This window comes from Lontra canadensis, unplaced genomic scaffold, assembly GCF_010015895.1.
Source record: "Lontra canadensis isolate GAN:19392208 unplaced genomic scaffold, GSC_riverotter_1.0 scaffold71, whole genome shotgun sequence".
NCBI lineage: Eukaryota > Metazoa > Chordata > Mammalia > Carnivora > Mustelidae > Lontra > Lontra canadensis.
In genome coordinates this window covers 2,222,872-2,244,105 of record NW_022631065.1, presented here as the reverse complement: position 1 = coordinate 2,244,105, position 21,234 = coordinate 2,222,872, and the positions used below count along the sequence as shown (strand labels likewise).

The window sequence follows — 21,234 nt, the reverse complement described above, 5'->3', positions numbered from 1 at the left end:
ACCACGATCTGGAAGAAGTGGAGCAAGGAATGGCCTGTGTTCTGGGCTGAATTCCTACGTTGAAGCCTTGACAGCCAGTTCCTCAGAATGTGACTGTATTCATAGGCAAGGCCTTTAAAGAGGTGATTAAGTTAAAATGAAGCTGTTAGGGTGGGCTGGGATCTTCTGACTGGTGTCCTTGTAAGAAGGGGAAATTAAACAGAGAGAGATGCTGGGATTATGTGTGCCCGGAGGGCACCAGCTGCAAGCCCGAGAGACCTCAGGGGAAACTGAACCTACCAACACCTGGATTTTGGACTTCTGGCCTCCAAAACTGGAAGTAAATATTTTTGTTGTTCAAGTGCCCAGTCTGTGGCATTCTGGGATGGCAGCCCAAGCTGACTAGTATGGAAGGGGAAGGAAGTATCCACAGGGCCATCAAAATTAGAAATAAACTGACCTGGGGGTGGGGGGAGCTCAGGGAAAGAGAAGGGGTTTGACTCCTGCCCCCAACATGGGTCTCACAGGGGCGTCCTGTGACTTTAGCCCCTCTGACCTGACAATATGACAGATTCCACCATCTGCCTCCCTGAAACCTCCCAAATGCCCACTGGAAGGGCACTGAGCATTAAGCCAAACCACATCCTGGGGCCCCCAGGACCGTGGAGCAGTCTTCCCTTCTCCTTCTCTGCCCCAAGACTGTGAGGAAAAGTCCACAGTCTTTTGTTGCCCAAAGTGCCTGCATCGACCCACGTCTGACAGAGCTGCAGCCACAACAGGATGCCAGCTGAGCTGGGTGCCAAGTGTCCATTTAGCCACCAGATGGGAAAGGTGATAAGAGCCTTGCTGGGGCCTCTGGAGCCTCTCAGGGGACAGCCCGCCTCGGTGCCCAGGCAGCCCCATGGGGGTCTTGGTCCCCCTAACTGCTCCCCAACCAGGATAGAAGCACAGGAAGGTTACTTGTTGATGGGTCGTCCAGCAGGGGCGTGTTCTACCTCATAGCCTTCGCGCCGCAAGACATCAAGTACTGTGTTGTTGCCCATGAAATGACCTGCGGGAAGAAAAATGATCAGAAACACGGCAGTTCCCATGATTACTAAACATACCCCCAAGCATGCACCCCAGATCAAAGAAATAACCTGGGCAACCCTCCATCCCTTCTCTCCAGCCCAGGAGAGTTCCAGAGTGTCTGTAGACAGGGAGCAGTAACCATTATTTCAGAGATGAGGACACAGAGGATGAGAAAGGTGCAGTGAGCTGCCCAGAATCACACAGTAAGAGGACAGCCTAGACACCAAATCCCAACCTTCTACCTCTGAAGGCAGTGTTAACAGTCCTGACCATTCTCCTCATTTATACAAGCCAACCACCTCTAAGACCCAAGCCCTCTTCTGTCTGACACATAAAGATAAATGTACAGTTAAAACCTCCATTTAGCAGAAGCCACCATAACTGGAAACCTCAGCCTGAATTTTATTTCACTTTTTCCCTTTTTTTTTTTTTTTAAGATTTTATTTATTTATTTGACAGACAGCGATCACAAGTAGAGAGGCAGGCAGAGAGGGTGGGGGAAGCAGGCTCCCCACCGAGCAGAGAGCCTGACACGGGGCTTGATCCCAGGACCCTGAGATCATGACCTGAGCTGAGGCAGAGGCTTTAACCCACTGAGCCACCCAGGCTCCCCTCACTTTTTCCCTTTTAATAAAAAACAACAAAGATCAAACAGATAAGCTTGTGGTGACATCTTCAAATAAACATTTTAAAGGTCAAAAGTAGACCTTGAAATTAACCTTCTTTCCTTTCAGGTTTTTTTTTTTTTTCTTTTTCTTTTTAAGGTGGCTCCATGCATGGAGCCCAGTACAGGACTCGAACTCATGACCCTGAGATCAAGACCTGAGCTGAGATTAAGAATCAGATGCTTAACAGACTGTGCCACCCAGGCGCCCCTCCTTTGGTTTTGATGCTCAGAACTGACATGTCCCTGTCTGTGACAGTGTATGGCACTTTAATGTCCTAAATGGCCCATTAAATTGTAGCAGTCTATCATGTGATGGCATAGAACTTTAGAGGAATTGTTATTATCTCCACTTTAAATTAGAAAATAGGTAAAACAGGTTCTGGACTTCACATGCTAAGCAGCGGCAGAGTCTATGCAATTTTGACACCTCAGTATTCGATAACCAGAGACTGGGACTGCAAATTAAGGTACATCCATGCTGCAGAAGAGACGACAAGTGGTCTGTAGGTCTCTCCCGTGTCCTGGTCCCACAGAATGAACCTGGATCAGCCTCTGCGACCCTAGGAAGCCCGAGGGTGGGGACTGTGGCAGAAGATATTGGGCCCTACTCCATTCTTGGGTTCAATTGTAGGGTCTATGACTCCAAGATTGATGAGAGGCAACTGGCTCAGATGAAAGGTGCATTGGCAAGGCCCAGATTAACCCTGGTGCAGAAGTGCACACATTATGCCTGGACACCTGGCTGGCTCAGTCAGTAGAGCATCCAACTCTTAGTTTCGGTTCAGGTCATGATCTCAGGGGAATCTGCTTGTCCCTCTCCCTCCCCCCCAATCCTCCCCCACCTTACCCACCCCCCGCACATGCACTTATATAAACATACATACATACAAGATTATGCCTGGGCTGGGTGGAAGGGGGTGTGGCTACTAAGCTTGCAGAGTGCTGCCCTGACCTCACTTCCCCCGCCATTGCCAAGCGCACACAGTGGGGGTGATCACAAAAATAAATAGTCACTGAACATTATAAGGTGCAGTGCTTTACACACCACTGGACACCACCCCCCCATGCCAACAATCCTATAAGGTGGGTAGAGTAGTATCCCCATTTTACAGGTGAGAAGAGGCACTGAGAGATGAAGCAGATAGCATCTCAAACCCCAGGGGTCTGGCTCCAGAGTCCACGCTCTCCAGCAATCAGGAAGGCAAACAATACTTGTCAAGTCAATGAACTGTCCCCATTACCAATGCTTTCTCATCACAGAACCGAGCTATTCTGTTTGACTTAATTTTCCTCCTGCTCCAAAGGCGCGCTCCATTTCTCATCTCTAAATTTTATCTCCAGGCCCCCGCAGCAAAAGCTGCTGTTTGCTTTTAAATGCTGGAGCTTTTAGGTTTTGGTTATCCTCACTTTGCAATTAGAAGTTTGCTAACTGCAGATTTTTAAAATTTTAAACCACTAGTACTATGTGTCAGGAGCAATTTCTGGGGTTCCTCCAGCCAACACAGCCTTCGGAAGGCACGAGGAGAAATGGATTCAGGCGGTGGAGAAAGCAGCTCCAGGGAAGAGAACCTGGGCAGCTGCCCAGGGCACTAGCAGCTGCCCAGGGCACTCCTGATCCCCAAATGCCCAGAGGCTGCGAGGCCTCTCCCCAGAGCTGCAGCAATACGACGAGCTGTGCCCAGAGAATGAGGCTAGCCCAGGTGCTGCAGTCTCACCTGAACCCTCTGTCCAGCACAGTCCCCAACCAGAGGGCCTGCCCCCACGATCTGCTCAGATCAACCTGCCCACCAACCTGCTGCCCAGCCTCACACCGCAGGGCCAGTCACTGTCATCTCAAAGCATCCACCTTTCCCCCAGCACCCAGTGCCCTACTCTCTACCACTGAACATCAGGAAAGCTTTAGAGACATCAGCTGAGTCTGGTAGGAGCTCAGGGGTTGGCACCTTCCCTCCTGGAGGACCCAGCACAGCCACTGGGACAAAGCTACCAGTTCTGAATCCCAACAGAGAGCCACCATCACACCACCAGACACCATGAGGGCTTCTGGGACCTAACTCCTATAGGGTGCCGCAGGACCAGAGCCAACAGCTTTACTGAGACGGGCCAGTTGTGGGCACAGTATGACCTGGCACAGTGCACAATCCAAATACAGAATGATTTAGGGAAGAGGAAAACCACTCACCCAGCTCAGAGGAACCAGCCACCAAAGGCAAAATTGTTCATTTTTCAATGAACAAAATATAGGAGCCCAACCTCTCATTTTCTCCACAACAGCTTTATTTGAGTATAATTCACGTAACATAAAATTCATCTTCTTTTTAAGTTTATTTATTTTAGTAATCTCTACACCCAACGAGGGGCTTGAACACATGACCTGGAGATCAAGAGTCATACGCTCTTCCGACTAAACCAGCCAGGCGCCCCTAAAATACATCCTTTTAAAGTGTGCAATTCAGAGATTTTTGAAATATTCATAAAGTTGTGCAAACATCACCACCATCTAATTTTAAAACATTTTCATCAGCTGAGATTTTGATAACAATTTCACTGAATGTATAGATCAATTAGGGGGAATACTGTCATTTTAACAGTATTTATCAAGTCTTCCAATTCATGACCATGAGATGTCTTTCCATTTACTTAGGTCTTCTTTAATTCCTTTCAATTATATTTTTAGTTTTCATTATACATCATGCATGTCACTTGTTAGATTTAGTAGTAAGCATTTTTTTTATGCTTTTAAATGAACTGGCTTCAGAAAAACCGTTAAGAGACCCTTAGTCATAGGAAACAAACTGAGGGTTGCGGGAAAGGAGGTGGGTGGAGGGAAGGGGTAACTGGGTGATGGATATTAAGGAGGGCTCATGATGTAACGAGCACTGGGTGTTATATAAGACTGATGATCACTAAACTCTACCTCTGAAACTAATAACACACTGTATGTGTGTTTTAAATTAGTTGGATTTAAATTTAATATAAATAAATAAATGGCCCTGGTTTCTTAGCCGCATTTTCAAAATTTCATTGCTAGAATATAGAAACATGACTGGTTTTTGTATATTAATCTTGTATCCTGCCTCCTTATACCCTTGGTTATTAGTGCTCACAGTTTTTTAATGGATTACCTAGCATTTTCTAGACACAAGACCATTGTACCTGAGAAAAAATATAGTTTCACTTCTTCCTTTCCAATTTAAATGTTTTTTATTCCTTTTCTGTGTCTAATTTTACATTGTGAGAGCAGCCATCCTTGTCTTACTCCTGACCTTAGGGAGAAACTGTTCTGGGCTTTCACCATTAAACATTAATGTGGGATTTTTCATACTGACCTTTCACAGGCTGATGAAGTAAATTCCCTTCTAGCCGGATTCTGAGGAGTGTGTTTATCATGAAAGAATACTGCACTTTATCAACAGCTTTTTCTACATCTATTGAGAGCATCACGTGATGCTTGGCCTTTAGTCTACTTATATGGGGTTAGCATGTTGACTAATTTTCACATGTTGTGGAAATGGCCCCCGGAAATCTGCACCCTAATCCCTGGAACCTGTGAACGTTATATTACGTGGGGCGGGGCGGGGGGGCGGGAGATTTCGCTGCTGTAATGAAGCAGGATCTTGAGGTCAAGTGATAATTATACCGGACCCCTCCAGCCACTCCGGAAGAGCTTCTCTCCAACCCCCCATCTTACTCATAAGAAATACTGAGGGAGGTGACTTGCCAAAGTCTACAAAGCTAGTGGAAGAAATGAAGGGAGAAAGCGGAGGCCAGCAAATGGTCTCTCTGCACCCTACCAGCCTCTGGCACTTCCATCTTTAATTCTGGAGGGGGCAAAGATACAAAGTGATAGAATCACTCAAGAAGAGGGGATAATTTATTTCAAAAAGCCTACAGAAGAAAATCATTTTCCCAGTCTGTTTCCCCGTACGCTGTTAGCAGTCGGTAGCAGCGGGATCTATCCGCCCCGGGCCTTCCAGCGAAGTTGCAGCCCTGCGGGGCGCTGGGGCATCAGCCGAGCCTCTTGGCGAGTGAACTACGGCAAAGAAGGTGCCGGCCGCCCAGCTCTTCTCCTCCAGGCGCCACCCCAGCAGGCCCCTCGTGGAGGGAGCATCCGAGCCCAGCGTCCCAGCAGAGGTAACCTACGACTCACCAGCTCCAAAGGCAAAGAAAAAGCCTTTGTCAGGAAACTCTTCCAAGAGCGCCTTCACCCGCTTCCCCATTCTCTCATTCCGCTTGTAGATAAGCTCCTGGCGGAAGTAGCTGTCGATCTCCTGCGCGGTGACGCGCTCCTGGGGCGGCAGCGTGGCGTTAATAAAATTGGGAACCTCCGCCAAAAGAGAAAAGGAAAAAATTAGGGGCAACAGAGTAACGAAGGAAGTTGCTTAATTTGAGCGCCAAATCACCCAGCCTAGAAGGTCAAACCGCTGTGGGGGGGGTGGGGGGGGGAACACACCATTCTTGGGGTCTCCCACCTGCTTTTTCAAACTGGGATATCATTGTCTGTAACCCAGGTGGAAACACAGTAAACGAAGCACTGAAAGAACCCTTGGGCTATTTTAGACAGAGCTTCTCTTCCATTTAAATGAGAGTGCTTGGCACCATGTGTTTGTATAAGGAGACCCTATCTTTTGCCTTAGCACATCCCGAGTTTGTACTTGTTGGATTCACGCATGCTTTCTTTAGGAAAATACTTTTACATAAATACATAGTTTAGAACCAATAATTATGATTCTACCACCAAACACGTGGAACGCCTATAGCCATTTGACTGTTTTCTAAATTCCATACATGTTCATTGTCATTAAGTCTCCAATTCCCATGTCTTCCTCTTGCTTTCTCCGGTGTTCTTGGCCCTCCTGGCAAATATTTCACCTGGCTCCGGCACACATCTTGGTCAGCTGTGGTGTTTGGACTAACAAAAGGGTGACGTTACACCAAAACTATGACCGTCCGGGTGGTATTACTTGCAGCCCAGCAGCTGTAGATGAGGCGACACGCGGGTTCTCTCCCACCCCACCTGGATCCCCTCCTCCTGGGTGCGGTGCTCTCTCCTCTACCCAGGGATTTAATAAGCTTCACCATTTGCAAGCTTATAAAACAGGATATCCACCCAGGCAGCATCTCCCACCTGCAGCAGCCCCTCCAAGGCCTTCTGAACGTCCTTATTCTGTGGCACAGCCGTCAATTTCCATTTCACTAACAACAGATCCTCTTCGGCTATTTACTTGAAATGATACTTTTTTCATTTCCAAATCCAAAGCCTTCATCTATTCCTTCATCTTCTTTTCAAAAATCCTGTCGTTTATGTGCCATCCTTCTGTCCATTTCTCCATGTCCCTTCTCTTCAGCACAGCACTTCCTTTGTACCGGCCCCTCCCCACAGGCAGCCCAGAGTGTGCAGGGCAGCCTCCCACTGCCATCCTGCTGTCCCTTCTAAATGCCAAATGTGCCCTCTGACCTGTGCCCCTCAGCGTGACCAGCCTTGCCCTCCTGGCACCACCTCCTCAGTACCCCACACCACCGGTGGGGGCGCTGTGAGCAGGCCAGGGATGAAGGAGCCACAGAAAAGGGAAGCATAAGGTGCCTCTCTCTGACCGCCCCCACCAGCCTTCGCATTTACCCATCTAATTTCCAAATCCCCCATCCGTATTAGCTTTTCCTGCCATTTCAGATTTTAATGTGTCCCAATTGACGGTGACTTGTCTCCCCACTTACCCCACACCCACTACAAGTGCCAGTAAGAACTGTCATCACCATAAACTCTACTATTCCTTCTTTAGTGCATTCCTTGTTCTCCCCTTCCCCTTGCTTGCTTTGCTTAGGATTTACTTCCTCCAGCACTAGACTCTCCAGAAAGCTCATTAACTATTTTGACACTTGTGGGGCTGATGCTGGGTCCAGCCTCTGTTGTCCCTCTCCCCAACCTGCCATTCCTTGTTCACCTCTTATATTCACGCACATTGCCTTACAACAGGGTCCCCAGATCTAACACACCCAAGCATCGCTCTTGCCCTCCTCCTGCAAGAGGACGCTGGTCCTGGGGCTGGAAACAACACACTCCCCATCTCAAGCTCAGCTGGCATTTGCCACCGCCATATGGTATTGGTGGGGGAAGGGTAGGGAGCCATGGTTTGTCCCCAGGAAGCTTGTTGATAAAAGAGTAACAAACATCCCCGTAGGGAGGCTGCACTCTGAGCTTCCTTCCCCCTTGAGAGGTCACAGGTAAAACCTGTCCCATGTGTCACTCACTACACCAGCTCGGTCACGGGCACAATCCAACCCATCCTGCTCACGTGCTCCTAGAAGCCACTGCTAAGGTGCAGGTGAAGTTCTGCTCCGTCTCTTCCCAGAAGTACTGCCTAAGTCAGCCAGGGGGCTTTCGCCCTCAGATCCCTTCCGTGCCCCAGAGGCCGACCCGGCTGCTGGATCCCTCGAAGCTTCATTCTTTGCCTCAATCTGAGATTTAACGCTCATCAACGCCCCCAGTTCCCAGTAGCATAAAGAATGCCTCTGTTAGCTGCAGCATCTCCTTCAACATCTAAACCTGCCCAATTTTATTTTTGGAGCCCTTTATGACCTCGATCCTTTGTACACAGAAGGTCCAGGTGTCAGTAGGTAATGTCTTTACTCTTGTGTTTAAATGCACGCTGAAAGGGGCAGAGGACCAAGGCCCTCACCTGGGAGCTGTCATGGCTGAAGATGACAGAGCTGAGGTCCCCACAGTTATAGTGTTTGATGAGATCCTCCGTCGTGTAGGGGATCTGAAGGCTGCCTGCTCGAAGGCTCTCCTGCTGCAGGAGGGTCTGGTTCAAAGCAAAGATGACCTAAGGGAAGAAAACACAGTACCCCTTTTAAGTTCACCGACACAGTAATCATTAGCTGCCATCTTATTTCTTTTGTCCAAGGTTAGCAATGGCCTCACCTCTGGGTTTGTTGTGCAAGGACATGGACGCTGCTGCTGAGAAAGGGAACACAAATCCCTGGGCAGTGTCCAAAGTAAAGGAGGACAGTCCTACCCAAGTTGGCCCCTTGTGGGTCACACGGGAGGAAGTGTCTTAAAACGAACACAGACCACCAGGAGCTATCCCTTGAGAGTCCCCAGGAGATGATGAGACCAGAGAATGGCTTGCGATGAATGTCTGAAGCAGCTGGGGAGGAATGGCAGGAGGCAGCTGGGCACACAGACAGGCACATACTGATGACCGCTTCACTTACACAAAGGATTGGACAGGAACCTATACACAACATCCACGAGTCTGTTCTAACCACCAATGGGGTGTCTGCCGCCTAATGGGTTCACTGGGTTGGCAGGACATAAATAGAAGTTACAGTTAATAGAAGTTATAGAAAAGGAGGAAACGAGGGCTAAACAAAACCAAACAGCTTCATCTGTATGGGTTTCTCAGAGTCTCTGATACCCACTAATGTGAGCTGTGGGTTCTTCCAAAGGGAGAGTGTGGCAGGTTTCCCAAGTTTATTTGGGCCACGCATCACTAGAGAAGGGTTCACTGCACATCCTTTGGGAAAATCCAGCCTCAAGGAATTTGACAAAACTGGATTCTCTGTGGCACTGGAGAGCTGGGACAGAGGGGGAGGTGGGATTCTGGCACCAGGTGGGACTGGGGCTCCCGACCACAGTGAAGATGCCATGGCACTCTCTCCCTCTTGCCCTTCCCAGGTGTGGACGCAGACACATCACCTTCAACAGCCGCCCTTCCACGTGCTGCCCCAGTAATCATGTACAGACACTGCCTGGCTGGAATATTCCCTCCCCATTTGCTGACAGAGAGGCAGGTGCTGACACCTGAGCACTCGATGAGGTCTTCAGCAGGAAGTTTTCGGTTCTCTGGAGACAACATATTACATGTCTCCAGTCAGCAGATGACCCTGCGCAGCCCCAACCCCCTGACTTCCTCCTGTCACACATCTCCCTCATTCTGAGGGCAAAGAGGCAGGGGGGCTCGGTGACCTGCTTCCCATAGGCCATAGTGACACACGCCTGCTGTACACCCTCCTCCAGTGGCCTGGTCTCCCTTGGTTACGCTATTGGCCGTGTCCTAAGGCTTGAACCCAAGGCAGCGGGGGCAGGTCCCTCGGTAGAATCCCCTCCTCTCCTCTCAAAATGTCCCCCTCCTCTCTGTTGGGTCCAGACCTTCTGGGCCAGGCCCTGTCCCCACCCCCTCTCTGATGACATGAGCTAACAGACACACCCAGGTGCATGTCCACAAATTATGATCTAAGTGAGGAAACTTGGCCGTCCACAAAGATGAGCCTCTGGGTTCTAACGCCACACAGTTGGGACCTCTCCACCACCACTGGGAATGGCTAAGTGACTTCTCTGGATTAGCTGGAGGAACAAATCTATGGAGAGGAGGGGGAGGGGCAGAATGAAGCCCCTCTCAGGTCTGTGGAGCCCCAGGCCAAGGTCTCACACCTCTGAACCAAGTTGTGCTAATGGAGCCTGCCCTCTCCTAAAGGCATTCAGGACAAGCCCAGGTGTCCGTGGCTGGCAGACCTTCCTCCAAGAGTTCCCACTGACTTTGAAATGCTTTTCTGAAGGCGTTCTTGGTATTTAGAGAAGACAGAGCCACCTATCCCACTGGACAGGCCGATCTGCCAAATGGAGAAGTCTGTGTGGCCCGTCAGGCAGGTTAAACCAGGCCTTTGTTTACTCAATCCCTTCTAGATGTGGTCAAATGTCTTTTACCCAAAAGACATTTCACCTGTTTGGAACAGACTTCCAAAGCCTTGCTGGGACATTAATTTACTTTTGATGATCAAGCTCCATGCAACCAGGAGCAGGGCCCTGAGGCCCTTCTGGAGGGGCCTTCTTTGGGGCAAACCAGGCGGGGGCCTCCTGTGTCAGCCTCCGCAGCTGTAGGAGGTAACTCCCCCTGGGTCCTCTGCAGGAAGTCTCAAGGCCCCGGAGCAGGAGTCAGGGAACACAAGACAGAGCCACAAAAACAATACACAGCCCCAAACTCAGTCGACTGACACCATGGAGGTCAAGATCCGGTTTCCTCAGAGACCTATTGTGGCACCTGGAAAGGCCCCACAGTCTGACAGGTTTCATGACTGTGGGTCATTCTGAGGCAATTCACTCTCCTTGCTGTGCTTGGAGAAGTCTGAGCCTATCTGAGAAATCTGAGGTGTCAGGATGTGACTCACAGATTAGCAAACTCCTCCCAAACAACTGTGTCCTATTATGATGAACACAGAGGCCTCTCCTAGGAGGCTTGTCACTGACCTAGCCTCCCAGCATCGCAGGATCACATCTGTTCCCAGGCAGCCTGTCCAGCTGAGAACTGAGGCAGGCAACCAGTAAGGGAAGGCAGGGCAAAGCAGCAAGCACAGGGTCCAGGTGGGGTGGGCCCGGCTGTGCATGCTGCACCCCCCCACCTCATCCCTAACCAACTCCCTCCCCCCACCCCTCCTCCTCTCTAGCCCATCAATCCCTTTCTTTGGAGACTCTGCTAAGAGTTTCTCACTTGGTGTCTTACTTTCCCCGGGGCTGCCATAACAAATGACCACAACCTGGAAGGCTTAAGCAACGGAAATGTATTGACGCACAGTTCTGGAGGCCAGAAGTCCAAAATCAAGGTGCTGGCAGGGCCAAGCTCCCACTGAAGGACTTAAGGAAGGATCTGTTCCAGGAGTCTCTTCTAGCTTCCGGTCGTCCCTTGGCTTGTGGCTACAGAACTCCAAGCTCCATGTGGCATACTCCCCATGTGGGTCTGTGTCCAAACTTTCCCTTTGTAAAAGGACACAGTCATATTGGATCAATGCCCACCCCAGTGACCTCATCTTAAATCATCTGTAAAGACCCGATTTCCAAATAAGGTCACATTCTCAGGTCCTGAGGGTTAGGACTTCAACGTAAGGATTTGGAGACACAAGTCAAAACATGTCAGTCTCAGCTTACTCTTTTTTTAATAGTTTATATGAATGTGGTAAAAATTTCAAACAGTACGAAAAAAAGAGCTCCCTTCTATTCCTGTACCCCTATCCCCCTCCTGAAAAACAATCACTGGGGTCCTATAAGGACTCAGGTTCATTTCTGCAAGATCAGAGAAGGCTTTTCCTCCAGATACCCAAATGGCGTGGTTTTCCCAGGAACCTTCAGAGCCAGTGTTTTCCAAACCCCAGACTGCAACTCATTACCCACCACTTCATTGTTGACATAAATCTTGGCATGCTCTGCCCACTGCTCCGGAGCCTGCTTATGTCTTTTAATCTCGGGTGTCTGTCCATACGGTGCATTCAGGGCTACTCCATGCTTTACAACAGAGGCACATAAACCATGACGAGCCCGTGCAACCGCCCCCTTACATGCACTTACTTATTTACTTCTTTATTTATTTACTTACTTATTCATTTGACAGGGAGAGAGCATAAGTAGGCAAATCAGCAGACAGAGGGAGAAGGAGAAGCAGGCTCTCCCCCAAGCAGGGAGCCCGACACGGGACTCAATCCCAGGACCCTGGGATCCTGACCTGAGCGGAAGCAGCCGCTCAACCCACTGAGCCACCCAGGTGCCCCGCACATTTTGTAATTACAGCTACCCTAGCGCAAACCACCACCCACATTGTGCCGGCGGGGCTGGGAGTCACTGATGGAATTAAGTGAGGGTGAGAGCTTCAGGAACCTGCAGAAATGAAGAGCAAACACATCCAGCTCTTTAAAATCTGAACCATCTCCAGAGAGCCCGTGGTGTGCACGGCCCTGCCGTCAATTCCTGGCTCGGTTCTCTGGCCCTGAATGACAATTCTCTGCGCCGTAGCTACTGGAGTCTGACTCACATCCTCACCAGGAAGGATGTGGGCTAAGGGACCGGCATGCTTCTGAAACAGCATGGCTTCTGCAGTTTTGCATGCAAACAAAGCGCTCTGTGGCCAAACCTAGAAACTACCCCCAAAAACATCATTTCAGAAGAAAGCCATGTTCTAAATTCTCAAGTTCTGCTTTTGGAGTGCACAGGGAATTTCCAAGAATTATGCCTCCTGTATGGTTACCATCCTGCCAAGCTACTTGGGCTGATACAGAACAACAAATTCTCTTAAAAATTCCTGAGCGACAGATACCTCACACAGGTCCTTGTCTCTCACTGTCAATTTTTTCACCTAAGGGCCAAACAAGAGGCTCCAGGGAAAAGAGAACTAGAGGGGGAGGTGGTAGAACCTTAAAACTCTGAGCACCTGAAGGCGGTCAGCAAAGTCATTAGCGTGATGTACTTACATAATAATAATAAAATAGTAACAGCAGCAGTCCCTCCCCACCCCCTAGAGTGTCAGCCTGTCCTCTGGGAAGTGGAGTTGCATTTGGGGATGAAGATTTGGTCCCCATCCCGAGGCGGTGCCCATTGGGAGTGGGACAGGACTAAAGGGTGTATGATGGCAACAGATCACAGAGGGCAGTAAAGGATTAAGAAACACCCAGTGGGCACCTCTAAGCAGAGATGGAAACCCCAGAAGGGGACAGGCCATCACAGTCGCTATTTCGGCCCGAAGCTACATTTTGCCCAGCTGTTAAAAACAGGAAGTGCCAAGAGCAGCAAATCTATTACAGCATTCCCAGGTCCCATAGCAGCCACACCGCGGGCACGCTCAGTACCTCACAGGAGCGCTGCGGCAGCAAGAACACAAGGAGAGCATGTGATTCAAGGACATGTGGTTGTCTGAGGGCACATCACCCTGATCAGCAAAAGAGAAGTGACCGTCTTAGAAAAACCACATCCCAAATGGCGGCCATGGGCTTGGCACCCATCAGCCCATCCTCCATAACCTAGCACCAAGCTGTTGGCCTGCCCAGCCACAGGCTGTGAGAAGCATGCTACATGTGCCACCAGAGGCCACCAGGGGCCACCAGGGGAAGGAGCTAAAGATCTAAAGATCCAAGATCTTAGAGCTAAGCAGGCTACTTCCCTTGAAACCTGTCAAGACTTCTGTCCTTGCCCATAAGAAACAGCAGCTACGCCTGAAGCTTGCAACTGAACATTCTTGCTATCTTCAGGGTACACAGGAGGACTTCTGCCTGTTGGGAAAAGCTCATTTATCTCCTGAGGCCACCTGTGGAGGGTCCTGGCAGAACTCGGGCCAACACAGCTGGGGATACAATGGACAGGCCTGGGTCTATGACAGAGGACAAGCAGAGCCCCGTGGCAGGTCTCTGCAAACACACAAGGAGAGAGGCTCAGAATGCTTCAGGACAGGTCCTGCAAAACCTTTGCTGTTCTCTGGAGCTCCCTTGGAAGATGTGTGATGTTTGAAAGCGCTCACGGCCAGTTAAGCCACTAGGGGACTTGCCACCTTGGAGAGGTTCCCAGTGCTTCTCTGGGATATACCAAGTTCTTCTTGTTGAATGCCTGCTATCTCAAGTCAGGCACTCTGCTCTACTGTGGGACATTTTTACTATTAGAAGGTCCTTTCTTTTTTTTTTTTTTCTTTTTGAGCTCCCTGTCTCCTCCATGACTGTCATGTAGTCATTTTTGTATATAACAATACAATGTGTGTTTCCATACACGCACAATCTGTTAGCAGCCATCCACACAGAAAATGCATGTGTCCTACTTCTAGGAATCTCTCCTACAGAAATACTAGCCCGCATGTCCAATAGAGAAGTGTACAAGGATGTTCCCTGGGGACCTGTAATATTGCTCTCCTTGGCACTGAGACTTTTCAATCAAAAATTGGAATGTCCATATGAGGGGGGGATCCTGCACTAAAGGGGAGACGGCACATGAGGACCTCAAATGCTCTTCCACTTGGAAGTATTTGATTTGCTCCATTTCAGGGAGGGAGGGGAGCAGACCCTTCTGGTCTGTCTTCTCTGTCTCTGTTGTTTCTCCTCCCCTTGGCATAGGCCACCGGACTCCACAGAGAAGGGAATCAGGTAGGTGACCATGAGGAGCCTCCATATGGTCCCCATGGTGTCTGAGCCAACTCCTCAGCTCATGCTAGGGTGAGGGAATCCAATGTACCCCCAAAGACCCTCTGTTCATGGAAGGGCCAGTGTATCCACCATGAGCACATACTCTCCTGCAGTCACGGGGCCTACAGGCTCTGCCAAAGGGACAACAACAGGGGCGGTGGCAGCACTGGCAGCCACAGGACCTCAACAAGAGCTGTGCGTGTGGCAGCAACCAAATCTACAAGCCCAGGACAGACAAAGGGAGTGATGACAGCAACAGCTAGCAAGGGTCCAGAAAGAAGCACCACCAGCATGACCAAAAAGGTTGGGGGGTGGGGGTGGGGACCAGCATGGCCACAGAGAGTCCAAACAGGATGGAGGAGGGTACTATAAGCTCATCCTAGGAGGCTGCTTCCAGCATGTCACCAGGAGCCAGTCCCTCCCCAGGGGGCAGCAGGAGTGTGACAACTGCAAAGACAACCAGTAAGCCCAACGTAGGAACAGCTAAACATCCAGTGAGCATCTCATCTGGGCAGAGTGAAGGCTCCACGAGGGAAGGAGATGGAAGCCAGAGTCACCCAGACCAGTACCAAAGCCCAGAAAGAAAGAAGGAAAACAGAGGCTAGAGCTCCTGGTAGAAGGAGTTCCCATCCCCACAAGACAAGTGTAAGTCCCCACAGGTCAGGCAAGACAAGTCCGTCCAAAGTTCATCTCCCTAACCAGCCAGAGAAGCAGCAGAGGGGGTAAAAAGAAGATGTTACGGGTTGACTTTTCTCCCCCCAAAAGATATGTTCGTCCTAATCCCCATTACTTGTGAACCTTTCAGAAATAGGGTCTTTGCAGATGTAATCAGGCTAGGATGAGGTCATTAGGGTGAGCCCGAATCCATCAGGAATGGTATCCTTACAAGAGGGGGAAATGTGGACAGATGGACATGCACAACTGGAAGACACTGTAGAGACACACAGTGAAGACAGCCATGTGATGACCAACACAGAGAGAGATCGGAGGGATGCACCCACAAGCCAAGAAAGGCCAAAATTGCCAGAAACTACTAGAAGCTGAATGAGGCAAGGGAGGGTTCTCCTCTAGGCCCTTCAGAGTGAGCGGGGCTCTGCTGACACCTTGACTTGGGACTTCTAGCCTCCAGAACTAGGAGAAAATACATTTCTGTTATTTTAAGGCCCCAGTCTGTGGGACTTTGTTAGGGTAACGAACACAGGAGAAACAGACCCAGCTCCTGCCCTCACCATAGCCCAACCTCTCACGAACAGGAGGAGCCAATCTATGGCTAGGTCAGGTTCTGCAGGTGACAGACCCAGCTGTGTTGTCTCTCAAAGAATTTGAAGAAGCCAGTCCTACTATAAAAACAGTGGTCTCATCTCTTGGTAGAAGGAAATAGCGTTTCCAAGACTGTGCTGGGGAGCGGCAAAGGGGTCATCCTGGAGCCAGCAGAAGGTGGCAAGTGGATGGAGATCATGGGTACCTAATTCCTGACACCAAGGAGACAATAACCTTTGAAGCCGATTAAAGAGGAGTCAGAGCAGGAAGACCGAGGCTCACAGAAGTGTCCCTAGAGAGTCAACCCAGCTTTCCTTACTACAGTTTAATTAAATAGAAAGCAAAATGATAGCACGTGGGAATGAAACTTTTCGCATGTGTGTTCTAGGAGACTCCTATGAGAATGTTTATAGCAAAATCATTTGAAACCCTGGAAACAGTCCATCAAGAAGAGAACTAAAAAATTGCAGTAGATAACACACAACAGTGAAAATGAATAGTGGCCACCCACATTAGCATAGATGACTAACACACAACTTTGGTAAACCAGCAAGACATAGAATTAAGTATACAGTATAGTTCCATTTATAGAAATATGTATATATATACACACACACACATATACATATATATATTCAAATATAATTATTCTATAATAATTTGAGAACAAGACCAAACACCATATTGTTTAAAACACATATTTGATAAAATGGTAAACAAAAATGGTGACTTCAGGTAAGGGACGGGGAGTTTCTACGAAGCAGTTACAGCGACAGTGGGGATCAGGATGAACAGAGCCTAAGTCGGTTTAAATCATAAGGAAACAGACTCTCACACAGCAGAAAGCCAAAAGCAAGAAGTGAAGTAAGGTTAAGGCTCCCCTGGTCTATGCACCTGCTTAATTTCTGGACCACCCTTACAACTAGAAAACTCAAGATGAGCCAAGGCAAGCAAACACCGGGGTTCTAACCTTTCCTTTCTTCCAACTAGTTGAGCCAACTTACTACACGTGCTCACACCTACACCAATCAGAGAAGCCAGAAGAATTCTGCATGCTGATTGGCTTAAAACCAGGATCCTGAACCAATCACTGACAAGATTCAAGTAAGGAGAAAAACTACTGAACTCATAAAATTCAACCCCCAATGCTGTCCCAGTTTCTCCTGCCAGGTTGAAAAGAGTGTCTATGAGTAAAAGGAGGCAAGAGGGGAAAAAACGTGTAGAGATGTGTCAACAGGAATGAGGTATAAGAGCGTACTGAGTCGGTACAAATAAGCCCAACCACTTAGGGTGATAGGAGTAAAGGTAACCGCACGCTTCTAGGAGAAGTCTGTTATGCACTGGATCCTCTACGGAGACTCTCTCCTTCATTCCTCACTACAATCCTAAAGTGTCTGTTTCATCAACCCCATTTTACAGATGAGGAAACGGACTCAGAAAGGTTCAGTACCTTGTCCCAGGTCAAAAAGGTAAGAAATGAGGAGGGAGCCAGGATTTGACCCTAGATCTATGGACTCCTAAGTTCATGCTCTTTCCAATGAGAAGCTGGGTAGGACAGCAGGAGGGCAGCAAGACCAGCCATGACCTCTCCAAGGTGTCTAAAGACCACTTCTCCCAACGCAAGGCCCAACTGCTTAGGGACCAGGCACCTCTCAGCAAGGACAGGCAGTATGCCTACTTCTGGCCCTGTCCTGGTTATAACAGTACTGCTCAGGTAAAAAGATTCAGAGACAGCCTCAAAGTCACTCTCTGTGCCCCGCACCCAGAGATCACTATGTCAGGTCAGTCCTCGTCTTTCAGACCCTCTCTCCTGCTAGGGAAGTGAGACACGTCAAAACCACCATGCTCCCTCCTCTCCCAACTCCCTACCCAACCACAGCCCCTGAAGGGACAGCCCTCCACAGGACATGCCTGTCCACTCCCTCCCAAGCCACATGCATGACAACCAGATGGATGTCCCGTCAATGACACAGCACCACCAGGCTTGTGGCCCAGGAGGCCATCTACTCCACAGAATAGACTCAAAAAGCATCCACAAGCAAATACCTCTAAGCCAAATGCCAAGTGCTTTGTTTTGAGTATTGGTTAAGATTTCAAGAAGGGTAAGAGACAGGAAGAAAGGAAGAACTATTGGAAGTTATTACACAATTAGAGCTTCTGACAGCACAGAGACTTAAAGGGACTTTCTTTTCCCCTCTGGAAACAGAGTGAGCCGGATGGATGTCTGCTTTCATATTGTGCTTGCCTTATACTGTCATTTAAAAAACAGTACCAGTCCACCCCAAAACATGTCTTATTAACTGAGTACTGTTCTCCATCCCTCCAATGCCACATACTCACCTCATCTGCACTGTCTTCAGAAAAGTAACACGGCTACTACCAGACAGTTTACTCCAGTGTTCAAATGCCACCCTTCCGTCCTGCTACCCACCCCCCACCCCGTCCCTCTCCCCCCCATGTCTCCCCTTCCGCTCTCCCCTTGCTTCCCTACAGCGCTTCTCTTTCCCTTTCTTTCTGGGCTGTGGAAAGAATCGATTAAGCTCCCTGTCCAACATTTGCAGCATGCTTCTTTCTCTTTCCTGAGACTTCTTCAGCTGTGGGGAGACCCAGGTTCCAGTCGGGGCATTGTTGCGGGAGCCCTTGGGCTGAAGGAGCAGGCAAGGGGGTTCAAGTCCGGCAGATGCCTTTTTTGTCAAAGACAAAGGCCCCCCCATAGAGCCTCTCCACTTTCCAGCACTTTCATCCCCCTCAGATCAAAGGGCTGCTCTGCATATGAAAGGCACCGCCCATTATGCGGCTCCCATTAGCCCGCACCACCCCACCAGCCTCCCAGCTCCCTGAACAAAGGGGCTCGCATCTGTTCAGGCGCAGTCCTCACCTTCTGGGGCGGTGGGTTGTTGGGTCTTTTTTCTTAGTTCACTTTTGAGAGCCATTCAGCCCCTTGAAGTATAGTTGGAGAGCAGGAGGGGAAGGTCTTCCTTGTCCTCAGAACATTCCGCCCCATATTGTTTTGAGACCCCCTTGAGTATTTCTGGTCCTGGCCTCTCCCGTCTCACCTGGGTATCCAGGCCGTGGGGATGTCCTCCTCAAGCTCATTTATTTTCTCCCTTCCAGCCACTCAGAAAAACCCCTCCTCCTTCTGAACCTGAAAGGGGACTATTCCTGTGGAATAGTCTAGACTGGCCCCTCAAAGCAAGATGGTGAGAAATCCTGCTCCTTTTCTTGTCATGTGCATACGTGCTGCCTGACACAGGAAGTAAGGCTTCCACACACTTCTCCGGACACTGAGGTCTGCTTTCCAGTGGGTGGAGAAAGCGCTCCCAAGCACTTGGACCTGAGCTCTTCACAGCGAAAGGACTCAAGCATGAGGACGAGAGAAACTCATCTTCGGTGACATTCCAACTGGTCCTTTGGCAGCTTGTCCTTTTGTAAGTGATGCCGGCTCCTGAGGAGCAGGAGAGCCCATGGAGAGGCCTGGCAGAATGCACCTGGCCCTCCCTCTCTTCCCTGCCTGCCACCCCTTCAACACCCTGCACGTCTCTCCTCTCCTCCTTCTCTCCTCAGTCAGGCCTCCTGACCATTCTCTCTCCCTTCCACCCAGTCCTCATCCTGCCTGATGTCAGATGGGCCTCCTGTCACAAACTGAACTGTGCTACCCACCCACCCCCAGATTCACAGGATGAAGCCCTGTCAATCTGACTGTATTTGGAGACAGGGCCTCTAAGGAGGTATTAGGGTTAAGGGTAGGGCCCTGATCTGATAGGACTGCAGTCCTTATAAGATGAGGAAGAGACACTGGAGCAACCCCGGTGCCCCCCGCCACCCCCACACACAGAGTAAAGGGCACATCAGGACACAGCAAGAAGGTGACCAGCTGCAAGCTGAGAGAGCCTTCTCCAGAAACGGACCCTGCCAGCACCCTGATTTTGTACTTTGACCTTCTAGAACTGCAAGAAAACACATTTCCGTTGTTTACACTCCCCCCATGTAGTATTCTGGGACGGTGCCCCCAGCTATCTAACACCCCTCCTTCCCCCAAATCCCACATAATGCTGAGGTGACAGTAAGAACAAATACCGACCTCTCATCCCCCAGGCCTAGAGAAAGTTATTACCTCTGCTAAGCACTTCCAGACCATCTCAGCCCCTCCCCAGAAATCTCCTTTTTCAACTTCTATTGCCCTGAAAGGTAATTTTCCTTTACATTTTTTCAAGTTCTGACAAGACAAACAAGCTTCAGGAACAACCGACAATGAAGAATCCTATGAAGAACCGAATTAAAAGCACAACAGGGGCACCTGGGTGGCTCAGGGGGTTAAAGCCTCTGCCTTCGGCTCAGGTCATGATCCCAGGGTCCTGGGATCAAGCCCCACATCGGGCTCTCTGCTCGGCAGGGAGCCTGCTTCCCCCCCTCTCTCTGCCTGCCTCTCTGCCTACTTGCGACCTCTGTGAAATAAATAAATAAAATCTTTAAAAATAAATAAATAAATAAAAGCACAATAAAGCCAAGCACACCCACTTAGCCACACGCACAACTGTTACTGGGGCTCATTAGGCCTAAGTGGCAAGCAGGTCACCTCAATGGCTACACACTGCACTACCTCTGGAGTCCAGCCCGCTCTTGGATGTTTCTTATTTTGTATCCAATATCCACTATCAGCTCTCTGGCAGGTTTCCCTTGAAGGACAAACAAACTCCAGTCCACAGAGAGCCCAGTTCCCAGTCCCGCAGTTCTCCCTTGCTGGCCCCGGGGCCTGGACTAACATGGCCGAAGCTCTTAGCTGAGAGGCTGACTCCAGAGCCTGCAGTAGTGACCAGGGTGGCAGCCCCATCCAGCCCATGCTCGGCTGCCAGAGGCACTGACCAGCAACCCTGCTCTCAGAGCTCCCATTGTACCCCAAAAACCACTCCATGTGCACGGAGATTCCCCAGCCTCACACTCAAACCCTCTGCAACATCGCCCTCCATCCCGCCCTACACAAATGCTCATGGAGCCCGCCCAGCCTGCCACCATTTGGCCAGCCTGGCATGCTTGTCCCCAGGTTTGCCTGCACTGTTGGCCCGTTTGAACTACCTCCCTCATTTCCTCTGTCTGTCTCAATCCCAGCCTCCCCTTGAAAACCCAGCTCAGTATTAAAGTAGCCTGGGGGCATCTGACTCTTGGTTTCGGCTCCGGGTTATGGGCTCAGGGTCATGGGATCGAGCCCTGCGATGGGCTCCACACTCATCCCAGAGTCTGTTTGAGACTGTTTCTCCCTCCCTCCAAGGTTCTTGTCAGCTCTTCCTTTAGGGTTGTGGTTCTGGCCCTCCCTTTTCCCTCACACATTCTTC

The 21,234-nt window shown here is 49.8% G+C and overlaps 1 protein-coding gene across 4 annotated transcripts in view; it reads right to left on the bottom strand.

Moving 5' to 3' along the window:
• TRABD2A (TraB domain containing 2A) overlaps positions 1–21,234 on the bottom strand; it is a 126,372-nt gene that overhangs the window by 83,064 nt on the left and 22,074 nt on the right. For 3 of the 4 annotated variants that reach the window (XR_004385349.1, XR_004385350.1, XM_032880678.1), the window contains exons 3-5: positions 8,395–8,541; positions 5,868–6,048; positions 940–1,030 (exon numbers count right to left, since the gene is read on the bottom strand). Coding sequence is in view for 2 of the 4 variants with exons in the window: in XM_032880678.1 (XP_032736569.1) it covers positions 940–1,030; positions 5,868–6,048; positions 8,395–8,541 (419 nt within the window). In the remaining 2 variants the exon portion in view is untranslated. The remainder of the gene's footprint in view (positions 1–939; positions 1,031–5,867; positions 6,049–8,394; positions 8,542–21,234) is intronic. The other variant, XM_032880679.1, reaches the window with a different exon arrangement.